Source organism: Alosa alosa, chromosome 13 (genome assembly GCF_017589495.1).
Source record: "Alosa alosa isolate M-15738 ecotype Scorff River chromosome 13, AALO_Geno_1.1, whole genome shotgun sequence".
Lineage (NCBI taxonomy): Eukaryota > Metazoa > Chordata > Actinopteri > Clupeiformes > Clupeidae > Alosa > Alosa alosa.
In genome coordinates this window covers 4565402-4582632 of record NC_063201.1, presented here as the reverse complement: position 1 = coordinate 4582632, position 17231 = coordinate 4565402, and the positions used below count along the sequence as shown (strand labels likewise).

The window sequence follows — 17231 nt, the reverse complement described above, 5'->3', positions numbered from 1 at the left end:
ATAGGCCTATATGCAGTTGTTTGATTGCACGCATGTTTGCATTTTGCAAGGTCTATTTTCTTACGTCTGTCTGTCCCGCCTTCAACACTTTTACATATTGCCTTCAGCGCTGCGCAGCCTCAGGTCAGCTCACTTCACTTGATCAGTTCTTGGCGAACGGTAGTGTCACACAAAGTTAGCTAAACTGCTAGAATGAGCAACAAAAAACAAGCATCTTTAGCAGGTCACTGGCCAGAGTGTTTGAGTTGCAAGAGCAGAAAAAAAGTCACCGTTAGCTGCACATTTTAGTGATGAGGACTGGGTGTCAAAACTCGCTTACCTGTGTGACTTATTCGGGTTGCTTAATGACCTCAACCTGTCACTCCAGGGGAGAATGACGACTGTCTTTAAACTGGCATATAAAGTCGCTGCATTTAAAGCCAAGCTTGGTTTGTAGGGACGACGAGTGGACCGGGTTGTATTTGATATGTTCCAAAAAGTAGTGGGGTTTTGGGAGAGACTGAGGCAGGGCCCTTTCTCTCGCAGCTGGTGCGCGATCACCTTGTTGCGCTCTCAAATGAGTTTAAGCGTTACTTCCCATCCTTCAAAGATTCACGGCAAACCAATGAGTGGGTCCGCAACCCATTTGTCAATATCCCGAATAGTCCTAACTTGTCAGTGCAGGAGGAAGAGCAGTTGATCGAAATTGCAAATAACGGTGGTCTTAAGAGTGTGTATAAGGAAACCTCTCTGGCGGGTTTTTGGATCAAAACCAAAGCAGAATATCTCGAGATAGCCGTAAAAGCGCTGAAAACGTTTCCCACCACGTATCTATGCGAGGCCGGGTTTTCGGCAATGACTGCAACTAGACAAATTGCGCAATCGACTGGACATTTCAAACACACTGAGGGTGTCACTGTCTTCCATCACCCCCAGGAAGCTTCTTGTTGCAGGGAAACAAGCAGGGCTCCCACTGATTATATTCGTAATGCACGTTTAGTTCCCATGTTTTGTTCCCATATTTTGTTGAGCTTGTTCACACTTATAGATGTAGCTTCAAGTTGTTCAATATTCATAGTTCATATTGTTCAATTTTCACTTCTTCAAGTTCAAGTTTTTCACAAGAGATCGTTACCTTTACTGTTCATACATTACTGGAGCTAGTTCTTTTCAAGTAATGCATGCACAACACATATGGAACATGGAACCCCCAACCCCCCGCCGGTCCGTGAAAAAAAAATAGGAATCAAACCGGCCCATGGTACATAAAAGGTGGGGGACCCCTGGTCTAGACAACCAGCTCAATTTTCAATGACAACCAGCTCAGCACTATATTTACAAAAAAGGAAGACAGTGCCTTGCTCTTGTCAGGAAACTTTAACACCAGCCAGCATACAATGTCCATGATCTACAAATCACTGATCGAAAGTATGCTGACATTCAACATCATGTCCTGGTATGGAAACCTCTCAGTAAAAACCAAATGGTTCTTCCAAATGGCCTAACCACTTATAGAAATGCATCACTACTTGGTTAGCACTATAATTTCATACCTTTATGAAATATTTGTTAAACTACCATGCTAAGTAGATCCTAGAACACTATCAAGGCATGTATTGTACCTAAAAAGCACACTGCATAGTGATCTTAAATGGAAATCAACATAATGGTGGTTGTGGATGATTTTAAAGTCTTCCTTAGTTAATCCAAATATACCATTTAAATATTGATGTGTTTGTTGCCCTGTGTTAGTCCCTAAAAAGGTGAAGATGGTGAGAGTCAAGGTCCAGGCCGAGTCCGGGGTTAACATGGAGGACCCTGCTGTGCAGGCGGCCATCTTAGAGAAGGTGGGTCAAAAACAGCAACAAACAAAAAACAAACAAAAACACATAAATCCTGTTGTGTTGACACCATCACTCTGGTTGTACCATTTACAAAAGCTGTTAACAACCCAATTACAGTTTATACAATGATTTATGAGTGTACAAACAAAAAGGATGTTTCTTGTAGCTAATGCAGCAATGAGTCTTCATTCATGTAAAAAACTGTAAAGAATGATGAAATGACTGGAGTTTTGTTCTTCAGATTGGACAAAGACTGTGGAAGACGGGGAAGCCAGCAGGCACCAAACTGACGTGGATAAAGCAACAAAATGAAAAGATCTTCCAAAAAATAAATGAGAAAGCAGGAAGGGAGAAGAAGAGGGCAAAGATAAATGAGTTTTAGTCTTTTTTTCATAGAGGGCAATTCCATGGAAAATTATGTTTTTTGTAACCAAGGGCCTAGGTTTTGTCTCAGCTTTGGTGGGGACACATCCACAACTCCTGTTGTCACGATACCAACATTATTGTTTCAATACCAATATCAAGTGAAGAATCTCGATTTCGATACTATTGTGATTTTAAAAATTTTGATTTGGTGTGTGTGATTTGTGAGATCATTCACATCAGTGGCAATCATAGAATTTGATTGACCCTCCACACACACACACATTGAAAGTGATGGTTGTCATTGGTTTCTTTTTCATATTTTGGAATTCATATAAACTATACATTTATATTGATGATTATTTATAGTATTTTATGATCTGCATGATTACTAATAGCTAAACATATTTAGTAATTTGATTACATCATATTGATATTTTAAATTATTAGGCTACACTTGTCTATATCATCACATTTGGAGTGTAAATCTAATTGAGTGCCTGTCACTTTAAGAGGAACGTGAACGCTGAAAAATAGTTTCGAAAGTGCAAGGATATGTGGATTAAATTCATCATGTTTGCTATGTTATTAGATAAAATAAATGTTCAAAAAACTAACAAGTCAAAGAAAATATTTCTGGGATGAGATCATAGAAGAGATAAGTGTCTCGCAATGTTCATTTCTATGAGTATGGGAATGCACCAGTTTATCTTTTATTTCTTTGCATTGTGCAGGCTACATTCACAAATACATTAGCCTACATAAACAGAATATAGGAACAGGAAAATGTCTCGGATCCATTGTTTATTGCTACTGCAAGATTGGTAGCCCAATTAGCCTAACAGTCAGTGATGGTGACTTATAGCTTTCTTTTACTGTCTATGCTTATAGCCTATGTCCGTGCTGCACACCCTTATTCAACATGACTCCTAACTTTGGTTGAAAGATTACAGAAGCTAGGTTCGCTGTGACAATATCCTGGGTAATATCCTAACAGCTAATGCTATTTTACACAGTAAAATTCGCATTTGAAAGCCTGGTCACAAGTTTGTATGGCTAATTATTTTGCCTATATACTGCAATGAAAAAGCTTCGTATTTTTGGGTGGCATAGCTGATCTACAAACCACAAAAAGGGGCAAACATGTATGCTGAAGGGCAAAGGGAATATCACAATGTTTTACTCTGGCCTTTTATGGGATAGGCTATGTATTGGCAGACAGCCCTTACCGTTGTCGTTGACACACCCGCTCGCCGGTGCAAACAAGTGGGCCTACAGACACTCTCCGTGCATGTAGCGTGCATGTCAGATAACCCTCCCCCCTCTGTTTTTCAGCAAATTATATGACGACGTTTCTTGTAGCTTACTGTTGTGCTGGCTGTCGGAATGATCAGCAGCACAAATAAGTTTGCTAAAATATTGGTGGGGACAATTTTGTCATATTAAATATTGATTAGGACTAGTCCTAGCGTCCCACCCTAAACCTACGCCCATGTTTGTAACATCCATAACGCCAATAAAAGGTGATGGTATGGGATGATGTGAATGATTACATGAAATTTGAGCATTTGCTATTTTTAGCTGAAGAATGTACATGAGAAAAAATGCACAAAAAATGAATGTTATCATTCACATCATACAAATGCCAAGGCATTTCACTGGCGTTATGGATGTGACAAAAAGTCCATTTTCCGTGGAATTGCCCTAGAGATGTAAAAACGGTACTCTGCTGTTGTGTCTGTCCTGTCCGTACTCCGACAAAAACACAGGAACAGTAATTTACTATTCATATTTATTTAAATCTATATTTATTTATTTATTTAAATCTATATTTATTGTTTTCATGACAAAGACATAATTTTGAGAATATTTGCAGAAGTTGATTGTCACAGATATCTAATTTGTTCTGTGTTTTATGTTGTTATATTCTAATTTCAACTTCTTTGTCACCTTGACAGAGGGTTTTATGGTGGTGATGTAGGACTGCTAAGCTTAAGTACAGCACAACACATTTGCATGCTGAGGAATAGCACCTGGGCTTGATGCAGGGATGGAATGTCTGTTGTTTTATGTAAACAAGCCCAGTTGTATCTTGTTAAGTCCTGCAGCAGTACTGCACCTACAGACAATTACTGTATGATTAGATTACTATAATCTTACATAGGCTATAGAATAGAGAAGTAAAAAAAAAAAAAAGTGTATTTGTGCAATTGTAATTATGCAATCTCTTATACAATTACTATTAAATGTTGATTTCCAGTGACTTGTGTAAAATGTGGTGCTTGTATCACAATTTTATGGATTTTTCACTGACTCACCCATTAGCCAAATTAATTTTATTGTGTTATTGTTGTATTTATTCAGTCAGAAGGACACACCATCAATCAGATACGTGTGTATATATACTTATATATATATATTTAAAGGGCTTGTAGTGTATAATATACTTATATATATAAGGGCTTGTTGCTTGTGACACATGGTCATTACTTGCTCATTGATAGTTACACCCCTGCTGCTATTTGAAGCGTGTACTGTATGCCTGCTATGCCTCCATGCATGTGACATCTATTTCTACTGTTAAGCTAGTTTCACCTTCTAGTTCTTAAGTATAAGTATATATACTCTTTTGATCCCGTGAAGGAAATTTGGTCTCTGCATTTATCCCAATACGTGAATTAGTGAAACACACTCAGCACACACAAGCACACACTAATCCCGGCGCAGTGAGCTGCCTGCAACAACGGTGAGGGGTTAGGTGCCTTGCTCAAGGGCACTTCAGCCATGGGCCTACTGGTCGGGGTTCGAACCGGCAACCCTCCGGTTACAAGTCCGAAGCGCTAACCAGTAGGCCACGGCTGCCCAATAATATAATATAGACAGTCATGTAGCCTACTATAGTGTTTCAGGTTACAGATGAGATTATAGATACAGGTTTTTACCTGAAGAGACACAGGATCATGCAGCAGAAAGACATTGCAATACTACACATTAGGCAGGTCTGAATTTGCATTGATGCATTTAGCAGATGCTTTTTAACCAAAGCGAGTAACATATGTCAATAAGGCCTATATTGAGCCATAGAGCTTTGAAGTTCGCCTACAAAAAAAAAAAAAAAAAGCTGCCATCTTTGCCCATAAAAGGAGATTCGGGTGTTAATTGAAGCTAACTACGTAGGACCAGTTGCAAGTAAGCTCTGGGGTAGCAAAGAGCAAAGTGTGCCATCTTCACATACCGATTTTCGGTTTTTGGATTTTCGGTATGTGAAGATGGCACACTCAATCACTACCACTGTGCCCCAGATTTGTATAATTCTACTGGAGTGGCACTTAAAGGATTAGCCTAGCTGAGGATGTTTTTACATTCAATAAGTGTATATCTAACACCTGTGTTGTACATAAAGACGTAAAGACTGTGACATACTGTAAGGGTCCGGTGCTCCTTTGTTTGTTCCCCATGTGCTTTGTGTTTACCTGCCTGTCACCTGTCTTTGTCTCCGCCCCATCTCCTTATTTGGTCTGTGCTTCCTGTCTTGTTAGTTTTCCCTCCGTTTCTGTTTCCACACCTGTTCCCCGTTATTGTCTTGTTGGTCTCATCCAGCCCTCTTTCTGTTAATTAGTCTGTTAGTTTAATATTGGTTTCCACCTGTCTCTTGTTTTACCTTGATCATTGTCCACCTGTGCCCTGTTACCCATGTGTATGTAAACCCTCTGTCTCCTCTCCGTCTTTGTCGGTTATTAGTCTTATTGTGATGTTGTTTCGTGGTTTGCTGTAGTGTGCCTTCGTATTAAAGATTCCTGGTTTCACTAAGTGTGCCTCGATCTCAACTTGCCTGTGCCTCGGTCCAGCTCTCCACACTGCAACCGTGGCACATACAGCTCTCCACACTGCACTGCAACCGTGGCACATACAGCTCTCCGCACTGCAATACAGCTGCAACCGCACATCCAGCTAAAGGCAATAAAGTGAAAACCGACAGCCACACAAAGACACCATAAACCGCAAATCCAAAAGAAATTAAATGACCCACACAAAGACACCATAAATGCAAATAAATTATCGTTTGGTCATGATGAGAGAGATGTGGTGAAGGAACTGAGCAAAATTAACAAGTCATGAATGCAAATCTCAAACAAATGTCTTCCTCTATTTGTTTCAAGCGCTGATGGTCTGGTTTTTGATACCCCTCTGCCAGCTGGCTCATGACCTAATTTGAATATGCCTCACACAGTGACACATTCATTCAGAAAACAAAATACAAAATAAATTTGACTTATTGACTTACTTCAATTTCAAATCTATCTATCTATCTATCTATCTATCTATCTATCTACATATGTCTATGAGTTACTGCAGGATGGGCCTCTGGATGGAGCAGTAGGAGACAGTGTGGTGTTCACCCTCACCAACCCTCCATCTGCACCACTGGCAAGAATCACCTGGGCTCATAAAGGATTTCAATTATTTTCTTTCTTTGTGATTGGCTTATGATGTGATAAATATGACATTCCTGTGGACAAAAGCACGGTTAAGAGCCTGGGCAAACTATTACCAGTGTCCACTCTCTCTTTAATTTTGAAGCTAATTGACAGTAGACCTATGTTTGCACTAAGCCGTCTATATGTGTGAATAGGGAAGATAAAAAAGAAACTTTGTTTGCTAAACTTTGAATATGAAATATTATGTTTTTTAAACTGTGATTAGTGAAAACACTATTTGTATTTCCATCCCATTAAATTACACATATTTTGCCATTTCTCTCAAATGATATTCTCTTTAACGTTTAGCATTACAGTAATCTCCAAAGTACAAATTGGCATTAGATTGATCAAGTTTAGCCTTTTGGTTACCTTGTTATTATTTGAACATTTCCCAGTGTATCATGTGTTGATATAAAAAAGATTAGATGCATCTATACCTATATAAGGGCACCTACAATGACCTTGGTAACACATCAGTGAAAGGACTGGGGCATTCCATTTAAGTTAATATAATTAATATAAGGAGGAGTATGGGGTGGCATTTTAATACATAAGCCAAGAGCAAATATAAGCAGTAGTGTGCTACTCTATGATGTAGAGACTTACAATATTTTATGTGCTGTCACATGAGCAAAACGTGTCATAGTTTTCTTTCACCTTTCAGCGACTGCCGAATATGTGAACCACTTCTTCGCTGAGACACTTAGTGCTTCTGACAACAGCAGGCATTCGCCCCAGAGTGCCGTCTTACAGCAATTAACCATTATGTCATGATATTCAGCTTTATTCATCTTTCTTCTTTGCAGTAGCTGCTGTGTGTGGGTGTCTCGTGTCCTGTCACAGTGACCTGTAACCTGCCACCCCCCTTGCTGTGGGTAGTGGCTAGCCCATGCCAAAGCGAAGACAGGCCAGGCCAGTTCAGAGGAGGAGAGCATCGACCCTGACGGACTACACCCCTCAGCTCTCTCCATTCAGACCACCACCCACCACGTCGATAATGTCCACCAAAGCACTGGACACTCTGTGCTCCCCCTGTGTTCTACCCTGTCCCATGGCTAGTCCCACAGTATTATAAAGCCTGCACCAAGAACTCTGTTGCTTTCACAGGCTCCTTTACTGCAGACAATATAAAGCTTGAAATTGATAAATGCAAAAATACATATTTAGACATATTTACATCCAATTATTTAAGTTAAATTGTACTAATATGTTGATGTGATGACAAGTAAATGCTGAAACATGCTGCGGTTTTGGTCTTTGGTGTTCTGTAAGGAAATGTGTTATCATGTTTTCATACAGTCTAATGGTATTCAGACATTAACATTTATTTGGAATGCTCAACTGAAGATTCAGTTCCTCCTAAACAAAGGAACAGCCAATTCCGTTACACCCAAATTACAGTTTTTCTCAGTCGCTTTGGTACATTTCTCGAATCATCCTCAACATTTGCAAAACAATAAGTAAGTGTCAATGAACATGTCAGTGCCATCAGAATTACAAGTCTTTGTGTCATTGTGTACGGATAAGACAGTCAAATTGCTTAGTCATGTTCTCAACAGTGTACTCTGGAGGGATGTTCTGATGTAATTAGGGCTGTCAAAATAACTGATTAATTTCGATTAATTCATTTGAGAAAAAATAACTGATTAAAAGAATTAGTGCAGATTAATCGATTCCGTATGACCTTTGACCCCGAGCCGTTGTAGTCAATAACCATTAGACTGTAAAATGAAGGAGAGAGAAGAAAACGTGCTGCCTGGATCATTGATTGGAACATTTACTTTTAAAAAATGGCCTGATGGTGTTCATAAAAATAAAGTGTTGAAAATAAAGTCCTCTGCAATGTCTGCAGCAAGGAATTTGCATATCACCGGAGTTCATCAACTCTATAGTCGCACATCAATGCAAAGAAATAAGTGTTGACATTGAAGGGAGTGTTAATTTATTTTCATTGTGTCCCCTAGGTTATATCTGTGGCCTGAAATGCCTTGTATGTGAAAAAAAAACTTCTTCCCAAAGCACTGTTGAATTTATTTCCTCAGCATATTAGGTCATATCATAGATTATTATGGTCATTATTTGAACAGTGAAAATAATAATAAAAGAGTTTTTGAACTTTAATGTCACTAATGCTGATTAATCAATGATTCATTTGAATTTAAATATTTAAAATACTTTCACAGCAAAAATTATATATGTGATTAATTTAGATTAATTAATCACAGAGTATGTAATGAATTAGATTAATTTTTTTAATCGATTGACAGCCCTAGATGTAATCTATATGGCTAAAGTTTTGTTGACAATTACTGTAAATTGTAGGTTACACCTTAGTGTACTAGGTTGGAGTACACTAAGGTGTTGGATTGCAAGAGACTGGACAAGATTCACATTTACGCTTTTACTGTTTGTACTGTCATTTGTTCACAGACCATAGCATTGCGATACAGAAAGGAAAAGACTGCACTGCACTGCATAGCACAAAGCAAAAAAAAGAAAGAAGAAATGTGACCACAGGACAATCTCCTTAAGGAAAACTGTGCATGCAGTGCTGTAGGAATTACAGTGCAGTCGTATCATCTTGCTTGACATAATTATGACAACTTGTTCAACCATTTTGCATGTAAGACTGTTATGAACTAATGCCTAAATGTTGTGGGGGGTGAGACTATTCAACAGAGACCCATTATAATACATTTTGATCAACATGACATAAGCAAATGATAATGTAGGAAACAGCAGATAATTGTACATAATCATATGCATGGATGTACCAAAGCATTTGCAACTTGTTCAAAGAAATGAGTAACTGCTTTTTTGATGTGCACAAGTGACACAATGATGTGAAGATTGAACAGGTACTTTTGAGAATTTCACTTCTGATCTGAGAAATGTACCAAAGCAACTGAGGAAAAAACTGTAATAGATGTGAAAAAGATGTGGCCCTGCCACTCTAGGATTTGCTCTCATCCAGTAACCCAGTTCCACATCATTTACTTATCAGTTTCCTCATGGCATTTACTACATTCCCTGATAAGGAAATACATGACTGTATATGAGGGCATTGGTTACTTATTTATCCAGGCCTGACTGTACCTTACTGAGTCCTGTATAAGGAGGCATGCCACATGGCATGCATAACACTGCAATAGCCGTGTCAACATTACGCAGTATAATTTTAGTGGCATTGAAAAGCCTGTTATCTGTGAGGTTGTTTGTCTAGCATGGTAGGCCCGATGGAAAAATGTGAAAACATGGATTTATTGCTGATGAGAGTGTGCCATCTACAGGAAGTTTGTTATATCTGCTTTACTGTAATTAAAAATGCAAGTATTTTTTTGACTGTAAGTCATTTTTGCTTGATTATTTTTCACCAACGGTGTTTGCAGGATTGACCTACAGTATATTGTAGTAATACAACACTATCACATGGTGGCCAAAAGCAGTTATTACAACTGATGTAGAAAACACTGGTTGTGCTGGTATTGTAAGCCATAGTTGGTACACTGAATAACATTCCTGTGTTCTGTGATCTGAAACCCAGTACACAGCACTTGCATTGGGATAACTAAACAAACTTGTCATGTTTTGTCTTGCTTCATGTGACTTCATCACATCCTGTTATGATATGCCTGGTGTAAACTTGTTCAACAGCTCTGTTCAGTATAGGACAGGAAATACCCTGTCATTATTGTGTAATAATTTAGTTTAAATGAAGCCTACCAAATATCAGGTATACAGAGATGATGTTGCAATTTGAGATTTTGACTGTGTTATTTCTTCTATGGCATCATGACTTGACTCATGACAATTGTGCAATTCCTGTTATATGCAATCATGCTCACTCTCACTCATATATAATAAAAAAAGCACTTGTATTACAACTTCCTGAACTATCCACTGAGGATGAAAAGTGTCCAGTTTGAGTGTCCAGTGTCTTTTTGACCGTTTGACTGTTATGAGTGAGTGCACCATCCCGGTTCTTGCAGCGCACCTCATGCCATAATCATCAGTGTAAAAGTGGGGCCTACTGGTTAGCGCTTCGGACTTGTAACCGGAGGGTTGCCGGTTTGAACCCCAACCAGTAAGCACGCCTGAAGTGCCCTTGAGCAAGGCACCTAACCCCTCACTGCTCCCCGAGTGCCGCTGTTGTTGCAGGCAGCTCACTGCGCTGGGATTAGTGTGTGCTTCACCTCACTGTGTGTTAACTGTGTGCTGAGTGTGTTTCACTAATTCACGGATTGGGATAAATGCAGAGACCAAATTTCCATCACAGGATCAAAAGAGTACAGTATATATACTTATACTATACTATTCACTCATATTAGGTAGTGAAACAGAGTGCAAGTCTGACGAATAGAGCTCAATCATTGTGTTCTGATAGGATGGTGCTGATCCAGTGGTTATAAATCCAGTGGTTATAAGGCAAGAGTGTTGGATTTCCTTTGAATTCTGGACACTTTAACAAGCCAATGAAGAGAGGCCAGTATAGAGGAGTCATTTGTATCCTCTTTGAAATATGGACAACCAAACGCGGGGCAGCATACACTTAAAACAAAATGAAGGCTTTGCTCTGAACCAGTGACCCAGTTTGACTTCTCACACTTGACTTTTACTACACTCTCGTCTCCCGCACACGTGCATGAACAGAATAAGGACATACTGTACATGACTGTGAAGTATCACATTGGTTACTTAGTAATTCCGGCCTCACTAGACTTAGTTAAAGAAAACATGTTGTGTCCATCACATTGCAACAAGTGTCTGCCCTGACAGATTAGCATCACAATATAATTATAGACAGTGACAGGTGAAGTGATCAAATAATATATCATAGTTGGTCTTCCATAGCAGCTTTTAGAACAACCTATCACTGACTTATTTGATGAGATTGTGTCACCTAAGACTGCAACAGGACTATATCTGTTTAATTGATAGTAATATTGATTATCAGAGATTTTTGGCTGAAGTAAGGAAAGGCTTTTTTTAAATATTGTCAGATCCCTGGTTGGTTTTAAGATTATTTACAGATTAATGGATTTATAGTTATGGATTGATTTAGAGGGTTTGCTTATTTGTTAACACTGAGGCTGAACAAAATATAAACGAGCAAGGTTTGATAAGGTTTGCATTCCACTTTAATGTCTTGAGAAAACGTTAATGTCCCTAGAGGAATGTAATGTTACAGCAGAGACATACAGGCACTTTAAAAGCACAATAAACACAGAGAAACAACAGTAAGGGAAGACCCACATCACATCACCCACATCATCCTCCCGGGTGCTAAAACCTGCTACACAACATCTGAAATATGATGTAAACTTGCCTTGCCTTGTCTCGCTTGGACTTACCTTGACAATTATTGTGGTAAGCATCCGGAAGACTATTGTGTGAACCTGTAAGACAACTATGACAGGAAATACCATTCCATTATTGTGCAATGATTTAGTATAAATCCCCAAATGTAAACAGGTGATTGATAATCACAGAGATCTCAGCTGCTGTCAGAGAGGGAAGATGATGCTCCATGCTACTCTGGTTATTGCCCTGCTAACAGGTGGATATGTTTTGACAGTATAGCTTTCTGTCTTTGACAGGCATGTTAATAGTTTTTTTCAACAAAACAGTCATGAAAACAGTTGTTTGTCATTTAGTGTGAGCTTGTTGAGAGATACATAACAGACATAAAGTGTATGATGTGACTGTGTTGAGAGATTTTATTCACAGTTCAAGCCAATTGGACTATTTTAGCCAAACATACCTTACCAGTCCAGCAGCGTCTTTGCATGTCTTCATAACCACTGATAGGCCTTCAGCTCAATGCCTGATGATGACTGTGGCATAACAATGCTGGCAAAATTGTGACATGACAGATAGGTGGGCAGACCCAGTCCAGCGCTCTCCTGGGTTGCTATAAATAGTTTTCAAACATCTATTTCTAATGCTTAATACACAGCAGCGTAGGAAATAAAACATATAGTATTGAGTGACACTCTGTGACAGAAACATATGATGTCATATACCACTATACTGGTTCCATGCCTCGTTGATGTTAATGATGTTAATGATGTTAATGATAATTGGCAGGTAAAATGTATTTCTGTTTCTTCCTTTCCAGCTGGTTTCTCTGAAACTCTGAGTGTTAACTATTTTGGGTGTTAATTATTTAAGGACTTAAATAATTGATTAAGGACTATCGGGCCCTATTGGTCTTTAGTTTATGTAAAGCACATCGAGTGACCTCTGTGTATGAAATGCGCTAAAAATTAAACTTGACTTGACTTGTCTTGACATGAAATGGGCTAATTGTCACTTCAATGAAAATGAGCATAGATACTATGCGGGCAGCCAGGTTAACTTGATTGTGCAATTCCTTTCAAATGCAGCCATGCAGAAATATATGCACACAATGTGTGTGTGTGTGTGTGTGTGTGTGTGTGTGTGTGTGTGTGTGTGTGTGTGTGTGTGTGTGTGTGTGTGTGTGCGTACAGTACAGTATAACATTCAATTATATCTGTCCTGTATCTGAGTGTAATTTTCTTTCATTCATTGTTTTTCACAGGTCTGAGTTCAGGTCAACAGCGGTCATTATTAATTGATGGCTCCACCAAGAGACCTGTGGGGGACACCATGCAATTCTTCATAGTCAACCCCCCATCCCCTCCCTATACAGAGATCAGCTGGAGTTTTCAAGGGAGCCCTGTTATCACCCACCTAGAGGGCAGTGACACCTTTGGGTCTAACTACTCTGGCCGTGTCCAGCTCGACGGCCTGACTGGCTCTCTGAAGCTGCACAATCTAACTCTGCAGGACTCTGGGGAGTACATAGTCACCATCAAGATGTCAGGAGGCACAGAGTTTAGTGGGAGAATGAACCTGACGGCCCTGAGTAAGTGGTTAAGACTGCATGGCTTAACACTCAGTTAGACTCAGCCTCTTTACATTCAGTTTATATTATACTGTTTGTAATTAATATTCAGAAAAATAAGCTACTCTGTCTTGATTTCTTGACATATTCACACCACACCTGATGGACTCAAACTACAGCTGCTGTGAATATGATTATGTTTTGCAGTGCCTAGGGGCTACCATCAAAAACATAGCCTGAAAAAAGCAACACATATCCCAATAATATTTGAATGACTGAATAAAAATCCTAAGGCTATTTATCCTGCACACTGTAGAAGTTGTTTGGGATTGCTTGTTAAGGGCTTACATCTCGTGACAGTGAGTCTTCCGCTGTACTTTAGATGCGCCTTTTGCTATAGACCAGGTTTTTCTTGGTCAGTGGCGTAATGATTTGTAGAGGGTGTAAGATAGCAATTTTTGGATTAAGCGCCAGTCCACACTTTCTGCCACACCACCTGGGCTCAAGGCTTAATAAAAGTAAAGCGCATGGCGGAAAAATTGAGTGTAAGATAGGAATAAGCTTTGTGCCACGTTTTTGATCGTCAAAATAGAACCCATGCATTTTATCTCAACCACCTCAACAATCTTGCCAATGTGAACTCACATTGTTGTTTTGTTTGTTTGCATATTCATTTTATACCAGATCCTGTCTCTGTCTCAATTGTGGCCAATGAGACGGAGCCGATTGAGTTCCACAGCACCGTGAAAGTCACCTGCATTGCCTCTGGCTCCTTCTTTACCGTGACATTGTTTGGCGAAACAGGAAATATGTCAAGCACCTACGAAGGCCTCATTGGGAAAGTGAAGATCACCGAATACAAGGAGGCAAGGCGTGGCATGAGGCCTTTTGTATGTGAGGCCTCCAATGATGTGACTGGGATGGTTGCTAGGTTGCCTGTCAACGTACTCTGTGAGTCTAATCTAAAGACTGTATGCTATTCTGTTTAATGTGAAGTTGGCAAATGAACATGTGAGGGGAAAATAATTGTTGAAATGAGTGAATGAACATGATGCGTCTATGATGCAGCAAGAGCCTTTCTTCTTACAGATGGACCTGATGAGGCGGTCATGGTGGCTACACCAAAGGGCCCGTCATATCGTCCTGGCTCGTACATCACCCTGTCCTGCTCCTCTGAGTCCTACCCTGCTGCCCAGTTCCAGTGGGCACTGAATGGAACCCTGCTGGGCAGAGAAGGACCAGAACTACGACTGGAGAACGTTCAGGACAGTGAGAGTGGAGGCTACAGCTGCTGGGCTAGCAACAGCAAAACCGGGAGAAAAATGCAGTCAAACACACTTCATATTACAGTGCCAGTGTCAGGTAGGAATATGTAAGAGTGATCCTAAAAGTAGGAGAGGTTTTTTTTTTTTTTTTTGACTGCAGGTCAGATTTGAACCTGGGTCTCTGTGGGCACGTGGACCCATATATAGTATGAGCGCTGTAGCCAGTTGCACCACAGTGCCCTCTGTAAAATAAGTTTTTAATGTCTACAGAATATAATAAAATTAGACCAACAAAACTATAGTTGGTCTATTTGAAATTGCAAACTGAGTGCTCATCTGTAAAGGACATCTCTTGTCTTGTCTTGTGTTGCCAGGCTTGAGTGGAGGAGGCATTGCTGGTATAGTGATTGGATCGTTGCTAGCTGTGGCTGCCTTGATTGTCATCGTACTAGTTCTGCTAGGCTTCAGGTTCAGACCAGTGAAGGGTTGCTACAGGTACTGTACATTCACTGAATTACCAAATCATAGGCAGACCATTTACACTGCTTCCATCATTATCCAGTCATTAAGATAATGCTGCTGATCCTGTTAAATATGTTTTGTGTTCAACAGAAGGACTTCTACAGGGGACTGACTGTGAAGAGACACTGCAGTGCTTTCTGCACTGTATTTTACAATGTTTCTGAAAAGACTGTCAACGAAAGGGTTTTAAGTTAATTAAGTTCATTTTTACTTTTTACAGTATGTCTCAATGTGTAAATGAATGGCATTGTACTGATTGTTATCTGTTTCATATTATGTAGGCCTGATAATGGTGTGTATATGACATACAGTACTTTGGAGTGTGTACAAGGCAAGGCTATGTAGTGACAGTTATTGCTAACAGAGCTGAGGTTGGTTATGTATTGTAACGATTTGATGCAACACACACAGTTGTCCAATCAAAGGTTTAATGCGGAAGTGGGTTTCAGCCAAACACATAGGAATCATCACATAGGAAACACAAGGGAAGTCAATAAAACAAGCACAATACACAAACAGGGTAGTCACATACAATACACCGGGTAAAATACATTATGTACAACCTAAAGACTACACAAGCACAACACATACATGACAAGGTAAACGCAATTACACTCACTAAAACCGACATTACACAAACCAGCATTCATACACATTGCATTCTGGGAGGCTAGCACTCAGTCCGGAAGACACCGACGTTACAGTATTTATTTATATTTGTAATTTATCTTGGAAATAGGCAGCTACAGTTCAGATGTGCATTTAATGTATTGTCTACAAGAGACAATGAAACTGAAACATGCACAAACATGTTTCCATGTTCAATAAATCCTACTGATTGACACATTAAAGTTATAATAGGAAACATGTTCTGATGTTGGCAGTTTTTTTAATTACCTTATCTACAGTAAGTAAGTATATATAAATATATACTCTTGATCCTGTGAGGGAAATTTGGTCTCTGAATTTATCCCAATCCGTGAATTAGTGAAACACACTCAGCACACAGTGAACACACAGTGAGGTGAAGCACACACTTATCCCGGCGCAGTGAGCTGCCTGCTACAACAGCGGCACTCGGGGAGCAGTGAGGGGTTAGGTGCTTTGCTCAAGTGCACTTCAGCCGTTACCACTGGTCGGGGCTCGAACCGGCAACCCTCCGGTTACAAGTCCGGAGTGCTAACCAGTGGGCCACGGCCATCTGTTCAACATTAATCAACAAAAAAGTCAGTCAGGGTTTATTGTGACTGATTAGCTTTCAGATACCATAGTCAGGTCAGGAAAAAACAACAGAAAACATACCATAAAAATATATTGGTAAACTTTTGTAATATAATCTATTCAAAGCTGTTTTTCAAATGGACAGTATAATCTCACAGGTTCCCTTCATATTGTAGCGACCGGCTGTCAATCAGGGAGTGCCCGTGCTATGCATAACCCCGGGCACGCTCATGGTTGGCAGCCTGGCGAGAGGGGGGTGGGACCCCTGGGGAATATAGGCTACGGTTTGAGGAAGTTCTGCCTCTTTTTCGGTTCTGGGCCTGACACGGCCCGCTGTGTGTTATATGCTGCATTGTGTGCTTTGGTGACAATAAACCAGTTCATGAAACTCTGGCTCTTGGTGAAACGCTACAATATTATGCCCAGGTCATATTGCACAATGACATTTTCATATTGCTTTCAACTGCTGACAGATGTGTTTGTGTTTATCCTGTTTCTCAATTGCATACATTCCCAAAACTATATATAATAGTGAATTTGGATTAATGATTATTGAAACACTGATGCTAGAGCAAGACATAAGTCAGAAGCATTATTCCTGCATTGCAACTAGCATTCTTGTATTAAATAAATAAAGAAATAAAAAATAGCTTGTGTTAGCTGACTCATGACTCACGGTTGCAACTCA

The 17231-nt window shown here is 39.7% G+C and overlaps 1 protein-coding gene across 1 annotated transcript in view; it reads left to right on the top strand.

The window, feature by feature from the left end:
- LOC125305703 (hemicentin-2-like) overlaps positions 1-15434 on the top strand; it is a 35322-nt gene extending 19888 nt beyond the window's left edge. Inside the window, exons 13-22 of the mRNA XM_048260613.1 lie at positions 1732-1826; positions 2065-2204; positions 6035-6143; positions 7547-7690; positions 12140-12224; positions 13230-13556; positions 14220-14486; positions 14625-14897; positions 15175-15295; positions 15413-15434. Of these exons, the coding sequence (XP_048116570.1) occupies positions 1732-1826; positions 2065-2204; positions 6035-6143; positions 7547-7690; positions 12140-12224; positions 13230-13556; positions 14220-14486; positions 14625-14897; positions 15175-15295; positions 15413-15434 (1583 nt within the window). The remainder of the gene's footprint in view (positions 1-1731; positions 1827-2064; positions 2205-6034; positions 6144-7546; positions 7691-12139; positions 12225-13229; positions 13557-14219; positions 14487-14624; positions 14898-15174; positions 15296-15412) is intronic.
- Positions 15435-17231: the final 1797 nt, after the last annotated feature.